At 41.2% G+C, this 11462-nt stretch overlaps 1 protein-coding gene across 2 annotated transcripts in view; it reads right to left on the bottom strand.

Moving 5' to 3' along the window:
• Positions 1–1645: 1645 nt before the first annotated feature.
• Positions 1646–11462, bottom strand: part of ATP10A (ATPase phospholipid transporting 10A (putative)) — a 153800-nt gene continuing 143983 nt past the window's right edge. The window contains exons 17-22 of one of the 2 annotated variants that reach the window (XM_075916477.1): positions 6334–6534; positions 3623–3703; positions 3431–3535; positions 3142–3172; positions 2985–3003; positions 1646–2526 (exon numbers count right to left, since the gene is read on the bottom strand). In XM_075916477.1, coding sequence (XP_075772592.1) covers positions 1812–2526; positions 2985–3003; positions 3142–3172; positions 3431–3535; positions 3623–3703; positions 6334–6534 — 1152 coding nt within the window. In that variant the 3' untranslated portion in view covers positions 1646–1811. Of the gene's footprint in view, positions 2527–2984; positions 3173–3430; positions 3536–3622; positions 3704–6333; positions 6535–11462 lie in introns of both variants that reach the window. The other variant, XM_006116091.4, reaches the window with a different exon arrangement.

Here is an 11462-nt window from a genome sequence, read left to right as displayed (position 1 = left end):
CTAAATGATTATATATGCAGACTGAAAGCAGACTCCTTAGAGAAAGATGGTCACTAATGACTTGGGCTTCAAGTTACTACACTAGAAGTGGAAAAAGGCTATACAGGCAGTCCCCGAGTTACGCGGATCCGACTTATGTCGGATCCGCACTTACGAACGGGGCTTTCTCGCCCCGGAGCTCGCAGGCAGCGGGACCGCCCAGAGCGCAGCGGTCCTGCCACCTCCGGGGCGAGAAAAGCTGCTCCGGGTGCCCCTGGTCTGCTGGGGACTGTCTCCAGCAGATCAGGGACACCTGGAGCAAAGCCGGGGAGACGGAGGGGTCCCGCGCCTCTGATGCTTTGCCAGACCAGGGACACCGGGAGCAAAGCCGCAGCGACCAGGGACCAGGGACACCGGGAGCAAAGCCGCAGTGACCAGGGACCAGGGACACGGGGAGCAAAGCCGCAGCAGTGGGGAAGTCCCGCGCCTGAGGCTTTGCCAAAGCAAAGCCTCAGAGGCGCGGCACCCCGCCGCTGCTGCGGCTTTGCTCCCTGTGTCCATGGTCTGCTGGAGGGGGGGGGGGGGGGGGCGCAGCTAGTGCGCCCCCCCCCTCCAGCAGACCAGGCTTTTGTTGTGGACCCTGGGGTAGAGCAGCTGGGGCGCTGCCGGGTTGGTCCTGCAGGGACCTACCTGGCAGCCCAGCTGTTCTGTCCCAGGCTCGAGATTCAGCCGCTGTTGAAACTGATCAGTGGCTGATTCCAGGAAGCTGGGGGCAGAGCAATTCTGCCTCTAGCTTCCTGTAGTCAGCCCCTGGTCAGTTTCAGCAGCAGCGGCTGAATCTGGAGCCAGTTCCGACTTACATACAAATTCAACTTAAGAACAAACCTATAGTCCCTTTCTTGTACGTAACCCGGGGACTGCCTGTAATCCATAACAAAAGGGCTTTCCCTGTTCTCGTTAGCAAACAGGACTTACACTCTTCAGCAAGTTATGTGGAGCAGACTGCAACATGCTGAGTATGCTTTCAATTTCCTCTGACTTATATGATACTGCACATATAACATACACTTATTTCCCCCCAAAATATGTCTTTATAAAGCAAAATAGTTTTCCTTTTAGAAAGGAATGGCCTGACCTGCCATGTGCAAACTGTTTTTACTGATTGCAAATGAAGAACTGAACTCTTATTAATGCCAAACTAGGCAACCATTTTGTATATGGATGGTCATTTTTTATTGTTTTATCATAAGAAATAAAATGTATTCAGGAGATATCAAAATATGACAACATTCACAAGTTGCTAGTGTTTATATGGTGGCAAGATGCTGTTAATATTTACAAAAAAGTATGATACTTTCAAAATCCTGCCTGGCAGTTTTCCCCTTAAAAACTTGATTGTCAGACCTCACAGAGATTTTTTATTTTAAATCAGATAAATTTAAATCACACAAATTATCCAAACCGCTGGGATACAGTGTTATCATTATGTATTTTCCTTTTCATGATTGCTGAACCAACTATAATCATGTCTATAATTGCTCCTGAAATTCAAATCTTTTGGGGCAATACTTGCCAAAATGAAAGAGAAGCAACTGGAAAATGAAAGTCCTGCATTTTCTTATAAAATGTGATGAAAAAAATAAAGAGATATTGGAACATCCAAGTATATTTTTTCTTTATATTTAAAGCTTTTATTTCAATATATAATATTTAAAGATTTTTTAAATAATTTTTGTACCTTTGATCTCCTGTTTCATCTCTGGAAACAAATGGAATAATTTCACTATAAATCTGTGCAAACAGAAACAATATAAATGTACTCAAGGCCCATGTCATAAGAAGGTGATTTCATGAGCTTCATTTTTACAGCAATCTGTTGGGGTCCCTTTAATTTGTTTTTGAAAGTCATTTGAGTTCTTCCCTGTTAAGCCTTTGAAGTCCTGATACAAAGAAGATGTGGAGCCAAGCACAGACACGTTGCCCTGCACTTCATTTTGTAACTGACTTGGTGGGAGTTGTAAAAGTCTCCCAAATCGACTGAACAAGGGTGTTGATGTGATCCAGTTCAATAAACTGAAGCCTGACTGGTCTATTGTTGAGTTCCATGGGAACGTTTCTTCTACAGACATTGACTCCATCTCTGAAGCATTGTGAGTAATTTTGTCAAATTCCAGGTATTGTTCTTGACTATTTGTCACTGAAGAGTGTTTATTTTCCCCACATAACAGGGGGCCAGCAGGCGAGACAGTAACACTCAGTCCTGTTTTGTGTTCTACCCTTGTACATGATGGGGAAGCTGGGTTGTAGCCATGCTGAGATGGTTCTGAAGTAGGGGTTTGTTTGCAGGCCTTAAAACTATCACTAGCATTTGACTGAGGATCCTGTGAGGAATGTTCTGTACATGGTAGCTTCTGGGGAATAGATTCCTTTTTGATATTCAACCGGTTCAGAATCTGGCTGCGAGCGTCCAGAGGCCATCTATTCAACTGGCGTCCAAGCTGAAGTTTGGTTGGAAAAATAGTCCCCTGAAGAGTTCGGTACAGAAATCTGAAGGAGGAAAAAATTCATGTATGAAAAGACACCCCAAAGATACAGGAACTGCTTATGATTTTTATCGAGGGAAAAATGTTCACAGAACACAGTATAACAATTACTTTAACAGAATGAGAATTGGAACAGGCAAGCAGCACACTTAATTCATTTTAGATTTCACATTTATAATAAAAAAAATTGTCCCAAGAAGAGCTGTGAGTATGCTGACAATGGGACCTACAATAACCACCCACCAGTGATATTAATATACCAGTAATTTGACTCTGCTAGCTAGCAACCTTAAGTACTCAAATGCAGATAATAATATTCCTTATCTGGCTGAGAATTTTAAAAAAATAGAAAAGTCCTCACCCCAAAATTATTTTCAGGTATCTCCCTTCGCCTTTCCTCTAATTCTACCCCAGACAAAGTACATGAGCCTCTAACATATGCACGCAAGGAAGATACTGTACCTGGGCAGTAATGCAACAACTGGTGATATAATACAAGTCAAGTAAAACACAGGATCTCCCATCAATTTTTCCATAGTCCAGTAGGGATTGGATGGAGGATAACATATTGGACAAGAAACATTATAAATCAGAGCCACAATGAAAAATAAAAGGATACTGAAGACACAAGATGACCAGTGGAGCAAAGTCTAGAAGAAACAGGAACACAAACTGATTGTTAATTTTCTGGTACAAAAATCCAGGTGTGTATTTTCATAAACCATTATTCTACAAACAGGATTACAAAATTGCTCAAAGTTTAAATCATTTTTATGTTTGGTTACAATGCCTGATAAAAACAGAAGTGCTGAAGAAAATAAAACAAGCTTTAGTTAATTTTAAAGAATGATGATAAGGAAATAAGTAAACTATCCCAGAAGCATATAATTTTCCTGTAGACAGCTTACCCAAGTTTTGGTTTCAATAGCCAAATGTAATATAATGGTGAAAAGAGCTATTGTGGTGATGGGGGTTCCCCAGGAGAATATATCCACCTCTGAGTCATAGTAAATCTGAAAAGAAGGAAAAGGGATTCAATCTGTATTTTCAAGCCTGTTCCTCACATTGCATGAAATAGAATGTCTGAAGAGATAACTTACAAAATAAGGAATGAAAAAACAAACGAGGCTTTGATAGAGAGCATCAATCATGTTCATCCAAAACATATGTGGTTGGTACTCCTGTGACACAAAAACATACCGTAAGAGACAAATGAAGAAGTCATTTGTTATTACCAGAAACATCTAAATTGCAATGTATTTTTTCAGTGCTTGTGCAGATAACCTCATCACTCTTTTTTCCCTTCCCAAGCCAACAAACTCCACCCTCCTGCTGGAGTGATTAGTTGGGGTTTCCATGACCAGAATTTCTGCCTCTAAAGCATCCTCTTCTGTAGTTTTTTCACAAGACGGTATAATTTAGAACTAAGGTCCTGAACAAGCAAAGGCTTTCATAGCCCTACTGACTTCAGTGGAGTTACATACTTGTAGCGTGTAAACTGCTACACATGCAGACATCTTTGCTGGACTAGGGGCAAAGAGCCAGATTTTCAAATGTATTTTGGGTGCCTGATTTCAGTGGGGTGCTTAGCACCGAAGCACATTTCAATATCTGGTATTATGGCATCTACATATAAAACAAAAGACTCTCAAAACAGTTTAAATATGAAAGTATGCAGCTTACTTTGAAGGAAAAATCCATAATGATATTTAATGAATATTTAAACAGCAATATAATCACTCCTTAAGAAACAGTACTGAATTTTACTAACCAATTAGTATAAATAATTTAACCATTTTTACATTCACATGAATTATCATATACCGTATTTTCCGGCGTATAAGATGACTTTTTATACTAAAAAACATCCCCCAAAAATCGGGGGTCGTCTTATACGCCGGGTATAAACAAACAGGCAGTTCCCGACTTGCAGGTACGAACGGGGCTTTTCTCGCTCCGGAGGATACGGACTGCGGGACCTCGCGGTCCCGCCGCCCGTGTACTCCAGGGCGAGAAAAGCTGCTCTGCGTCTCCCTGGTCTGCAGACCAGGAAGACGCGGAGCAAAGCCGCGGAGGGGCTCCAGCAGCGGGACAGCCCAGAAGCGCTGCAGCTGTCCCGCTGCCGGCATCCTCAAAGGCTTTGCTCCCGGTGTCCCTGGTCTGCTGGGGGGGGGGGGGGGGGGGGGGCACAGCTAGTGCGCCCCCCCCCCCCAGCAGACCAGGCTTTTGTTGTGGACCCTGGGGCAGAGCACCTGGGGCGCTGCCGGTTGGCCTCTTAAGGGGGGGTAGTCTTATACGGCGAGTATAGGCGAAAACCTATGTTTTAACTAGAAAATTAGGGGGTCGTCTTATACGCACAGTCACCTTATATGCCGGAAAATACAGTATAATAACTGAATATAGAGGAAATCATTCTGTAAACATCATATTTGTAAAATGCTTGTATATTTTACTGATATTCTTATGCTGGTTGCACATTTCCTATGATAAAAAATATTCTTTTCGTGATTTTTTTCCTCCTCTAGCTCAAGGTTTCCTGAGCGTAGAGATGAGACTCTCAGAAAATTCTTGTGTTCTTTGGTCTAATAAAACAACACACATACCAATTCAATAAAAATCTTTTCCAACGAGCAACGTAGGGACAAAGCAGGAATGATTTTCTTTATAAGCCTTTTTAGACAGATATTCTAAATGTAATGTAAAATTGCTTAATACATTCAAAGAACTTCTGAATGGACAATTGACTCAGCTTTGAGAAAGAACTTGTTTGTGAATGTGAAAGGTTTCTCTTATTAATCTGTAGATTGGTTTGTCAATGAAGAAAAACAAATAAAACTGTCTAAAATAACTCTAGCTATTTTTGTCAGCTTTTAATAGAAAAGGAAATCGGGGCATTTAGTTTGTGGAACTTTAATTGCAATGTTCAGGAGCAGCAGGCCAAAGAATGGAAATTTAAAAACCAGAAACAGCTGTTTAAAAAAAAAGAAAAGAAAAGAAAAGAAATAAAATCAATAGAAATGCACTGAAAATGAGCAGTTCTGCAATTCCCTACCTCTTCTTTCAAGTATAGTACCATGGGCAGCAGGCATAAGAGGTGGTGGAAGGTAATGCCTCCCCAAACTGGGAGGCATGGTCCTGCCCACACTCTGCCCCTCCCCCCATTTCAGAATGGTTCTGGGCACACTTCCAAGTTACTCCTTTCCCCCTGATGGGATTGAGTGAGTTCTTATGTTTGGTGAGTAAACAGTGTTATGCTATGATGGGAACGGTCCATTTTACTCTACTGACTTTTATTTTTGCCTCTATTTGAAACGTGGAACAACACCTAGCTCATCAGAGTAGATGCTTAGAATGAACTGTGGAAAAGAAAAAATGCACTAACAAACATATAGCCAAGTACTTAAAGTTATTGTTTTTAAAAAAGACTTTTTTTCCTCGCTTTTTTAGTTTCTGGAATTTAGATATTTTGGTTAAGACTATTATAAGGTAGATCTCCACTGTGATAAAAATACTGAGTCTCAAAGCCTGGGTCTGCTTATCCGCGCTTGTGGGGCTTTGGCTGTGAGACTCTAAATTGTAGTGTAGACATTTGGGCACAGACTGGAGCCTGGACTTTGAGTCTACTCCCCTTTGTGGCAAGTTGTGGGTGTTAGATGTTCACCTAGAAATGCTAACAAACAAGAAAAAACTATGTCTCAGACTCCCATTCCTTAGCTTTATTTGGAGCCAACGTGTCCTTTGCCAATAAGATTTGTTTTCATTTAAACTTATGACCATCACAAAAAAATCTTCTGAAAGGCAAAGTTTTTACCTCCATGTTCTGGCCACTTTTGTAGAGCTGAGGTACTCCAATTAGCACTTCAGCTGGTACATTCTTATCCAGCACACCAGTGACCAGTTGTGGGAGAGAAGAGAATAATAAATTAAAGAAGATCAGGTACCACTGATCAATCATGGAAGACCCAGAGAACCCACAATAGAACTGGTACCAGAAGAGAAGGGCCACAAACATCTGCAATCAAATCAACAGTACATAAGGCATGATTAGTCAGGAATTTAAAACAAGTTAAAAAAACACAACAGTGTAAATCTTAGTACATTGTCTCTCCAAACTCTGTGAAATCATGTTGCCTTCAATCCCTCAAAGACTTGCACATGTGCTTAATCTTAAAATCATGAGTAATCCCCCTTAAGGACAACTGATCTTTTTTATTTCAAATTCCCACTACTCATGCTTAAAGTGTCTCAACAGGATTGTGATCTTCGATCTGCCACACATGAAATTAATTTTCAATCCAATTACAACTGTAAAAATGCAACTAAACGTAAGTGAATAATGACATTTTTCTGGAGTTCCATATGTCTTTGATGAATGCAGAACTCTGTGCTGTTATGGTCAAAAGGAGGACTACGTTTCTATTTCAGTATCTTGTGCTGGTTTGAGAATTTTCTGGAGATGCATCCAGGGCAAAGTAAATAGCTGAATAGCCCAGTGATCCTCAATCTCTTTTCAAGATTGTAATCAGAGGAGCACAGCTTGGAGGATACAATTGCAGAACTGTTAAGCTGTGTTTGATTTAAACAGCATGGGTATGTCTACACTGCCACCCTAGTTCAAACTATGGGGCTAATGTAGGCATTCAAAGTTGCAAATGAAGCCCGGGATTTAAATATCCTGGGCTTCATTTGCATCTTGCCAGGCACCGCCATTTTTAAATCCCCCTTAGTGCGGACTCCGTGCCTGCAGCTACACGCGGCATGAAGTAGGTAGTTTGAATTAGGCTCTCTAATTCGAACTACCGGTACGAGGTGTAGAGAGCCTAATTCGAACTACCTACTCCGTGCCGCGTGTAGCCGCGGGCACGGAGTCCGCACTAAGGGGGATTTAAAAATGGCAGCGCCCGGCAAGATGCAAATGAAGCCCGGGATATTTAAATCCAGGGCTTCATTTGCAACTTGGAATGCCTACATTAGCCACCCTAGTTCGAACTAGGGTGGCAGTGTAGACATACCCCCAAATATCTTTGTTTTTCAATTTCATCCGACTAACAGTGGATGGAGATTTAACATCCTACAATCCTCTCTTTAAAATGGAAAAGTGAATCATTCGCATTGAGGGAGCGTGATGATCTTGGTATTGGAAATGCTGCCTCCAGCATGGCTGGGGTCACTCAGGGATGGACAAATCACACTATCTACTTTTTTCTACCATGTATGCAGGATAGACAACCAGACCAGCAAGGCTGAAGTGTCTGTAGAACAGCTGGGGTTCATTTAAACTGCAGAGTCTGGCTGTTAGAGATGTATCTGCCTATCAGTGGAGGTGACGTGTTTCTGGAAGTGAGAACGTGCTTTGTTCAGCTTTGAGGGGAAGCAGGATGGTACATCTTGTACCCTTGAAAAGGAATATGTTAGCTAGTGGGTAGCTTTACAGCCAGGAAAGGAAATAAAGATCCACGTCTCAATCCTTCTGAGGTGCTGTTCTCCAGGCTTGTGGATTATCCATCCACCAAAGAATCACAAAAAACTGAAAGCAAACCCTTGGGAGGTAGGTTCATTGTGTGTGTATCTGTGTTAGTCGTGTGCTTGCTGCTTGACTTAAATATGCCATGTGATCTGTTTGTTTGGGGGACTGTGTACTGACTGTGTGTGTGCTGAGCCTAGTGGTCCACTAGGAAAGGCTGAGAGCTACTTAATGAGGCACTGATCCTCATTATGGCTAATGAGCCTTTTAGCACCCATCTATGTCTAACTAGGGGGCAGGGCTACTCAGGAAGATCAGAGCTATATAAAGCTCACTGCTACTCAACCAGAGGTAGGACAGGTAGAATTGCAAGGTCTCAATGCGTGGATGAGATGATGATGTATACAGGAGGGGTTTAGATTTATCAGGAACTTGGGAAACATTTGTGAAAGGTGACGCCTATGCAGGAAGGATGAGCTCCACCTAAACCAAAAGGGAACAGACTACTGGCACTTAAAATCAAAAAGGTTGTAGAGTAGATTTTAAACTAAGAGCTCAGGGAAAGCTGACAGGTGTGGAAGAGCATTTAGTTAGTTTGGACAGAGATATCCCTAACGGTAGGATCTATTAATGGAGATTCTCTATGTCTTAGTAAAGAGGAGAGGATGAAATATGATAAAATGGAGGCAGGATGTGATAAAAAAAATTAAATAAAAAAGTGTCTTGCTCAAATACATCATGAAATGTTAGACAGCTAAAACATGACACATTTTTAAAGTACTTATATAGCATGTACTTATATACAATGCTAGAAGACTAAATAAGATACCTTCATATTAAATAAGGATATTGATATAGTAGGCACCACAGAAACTTGGTGGAAGGAGAATAATCAATGGGTTGTAGTAATACCAAGGTTCAAAACATATTGGAAGGATAAAACAGGTTGTGCTGGTGGAAAAGTGGCACTCTATGTGAAAGAAAGTGTAGAATCAAATGAGGTAAAATCTTAAGCGAATCAACTGTACCACAGAATCTCTTTTCAGTTGGGAAAAAAAGACAACTAAGAGGGAATACGATTGAGGTCTATAAAATCCTGACTAGGTAATGAAGTGCTATTTACTCCTATTTTCCTGAAACAAAGGGTCACCAAATGAAATTAAGAGGTAGCAGGTTTAAAACAAACACACAGGGTGGACTTGGGAGTATTTCTTCACACAATGCAGTTAATCTGAGGAACTTCTTTTCAGAGGATACTGTGAAGGCCAATAGTATAGCAAGGTTCAAAAAAAGAGTTAGATAAATTCATGGAGGATAGGTCCACCGATGGCTGTTGGCCAGGATGAGCAGGGATGGTGTTCCTAGGCTCTGCCTGAAGGTGGGAATGAGTGACAGGAATAGATCACTTGATGATTCCCTGTTCTGCTCATTCCCTCTGGGGCACCTGGCATTGGCCACTGCTGGAAGACAGGATACCAGGCTAGATAGCCCTTTGCTCAAACCAAGTATTGCCGTTCTTATATTCTTATCAACTAATAACACTTAGCCGTAATTCTCAGAGGCTTTCCCCAATTTAGCTAGCTAGAAGGAGAGGGACTGTGTCCTCTCCCTTGGCATCTGTTTGACCCAGCTTTCTCTTCCTTTTCATACTCTGCCTCAAGCAACCATGTGACCAACTAGGGCCTAGACAGAAGCACCTTTTAAAATTCTGGAGAGGGTTTGTGCATGAATCTGGGATTAAACTATGAGCTAGATAGGTTCTATAGCAGAATGGAGATTGACATACTACACACAAATGTAAAAACGTGAGGCGATAGAAGATCTAACAGAATGTATGCAGCACGGTTATCTTGATTCCCTGTGGACAATTCATCAAGAGCGGTCCCCTTGTGAATAAATCAGGTGCTTGCATCTTAGAAGAAGTTAGAATTCTTTCTTGAGGGAAGCCACTATATGTCTGAAACATCTAAATTGGATTTCCCACTGTGGTTTCAGAGTTAGTAGGAATGCTCTTAAGGGTTCTGAAGGCAGCAGAAGAAGAGCAAACATAAATATTCTTAAGTTTGTTAAGTCTTGGGGCAACAGCTTCAGAAAATGTCTGCAGTTGGATGTCTTACTAAATGTGGCATGAAAAATAATACTCGTCATCAGGAGTGAGGGGAGAAGGGTGTAGAGGAATGTAAGATTTTACAAGGATAGAACACAAATGCAAATGTATACATTGAATCCTTTCATGCTGATCACTGGAATGTTCTTACATATATCATTCTTGAGCATGTGTTCATTTAAAAATAAAATTGCTCTGAGTACATTTCTCCGAAAGGATAATATTCCACTTTCATTGATTCAATATTACCAGGGTGATGGGCACACCAGAAATATCTAGATAGGAAGGTGCAGATACTCAACACATCAATCCATGTATACTAGCATCATGAGTCTATGTATGCTGGCATTTTTCTGTAAGTTTCCTGACATTGCATTTCTGCAAGTGCAACTCCACCTATGGTAGCAATGGTGGGAGCTCTAGCGTAAGTCAACTGTTCAAACTTGGCTGGCTTTTTAAGGCTCAGTGAGATGTTTGGAACTTCAGAATTTGGAAGCATTTGATTAGTTTTTGAAAGTATGTAAATATTTCATTTCTGATCAGACCATGCTTAGCATGTTTATGTCATGCCCATGTTCATGGAAAGATTGCTCACCCAATGACAGTTTTTATTATCTGTCTAGCTCTATGCAGGTCAGCAATTTGAGAAAAAAAATACAGTCCTGTCCTACGACAGTTAAAAATTAACTTTGGACTGAGATCTGACATGGAATCTTTAGGCCAAAAGATATTTAATCGTGGCTTATAATTTTCTCATATATAGAAGTTTGAAAACAACCTTAACTGTACCAGGCGCTACTTGCCCTCTCAGTTAGACACACAAGGATGGATCCTCACTCCTATTATGCTCTGGAGATCAGGAGTGCTGTGTGTGATCCCTCTCCTTCATGATCCCTACTCGCAACAGAATGAGCAAGTGATGCAAATCCATAGCATCTTCATGCCAGCCAATGACTCTTCCATGCTGAAGGAAACCTGAGATGACTTTTCAATGCTATATGAGTGATGCAAAGGGACTCAGGCAGGGCTGAAGAGCTGAGTTTTTAATAGCCCAGTATCTAATAACGGAGATATTCATGATTGGCATTGTTGTAATAAGGAGGAGATTCAGGCCCATACTTTGATATGTATTGGAATATGCTCCTTTCATGGTGTACTTATTTGGCTGAAGGAAGTAAGGGAAAACAAAAACACTTCCAATATGCTTGTCTGACAAATCTAGAAGGCCCAAATTAGCTCAGATCACTGGGGAAAATTTATAATTTGCATAAACAATTATAAAACAGGATTAGGAAGAGAAATCACACCTACTTCTACTTCAGATCAGCACAGATTGGACTTGACATTAAAGGCTCCTCTATCTATCTAG

The sequence above is a fragment of the Pelodiscus sinensis genome, chromosome 1 (genome assembly GCF_049634645.1).
Source record: "Pelodiscus sinensis isolate JC-2024 chromosome 1, ASM4963464v1, whole genome shotgun sequence".
NCBI classification, from domain to species: Eukaryota; Metazoa; Chordata; order Testudines; family Trionychidae; genus Pelodiscus; species Pelodiscus sinensis.
This window is presented reverse-complemented; position numbering and strand designations above follow the sequence as displayed.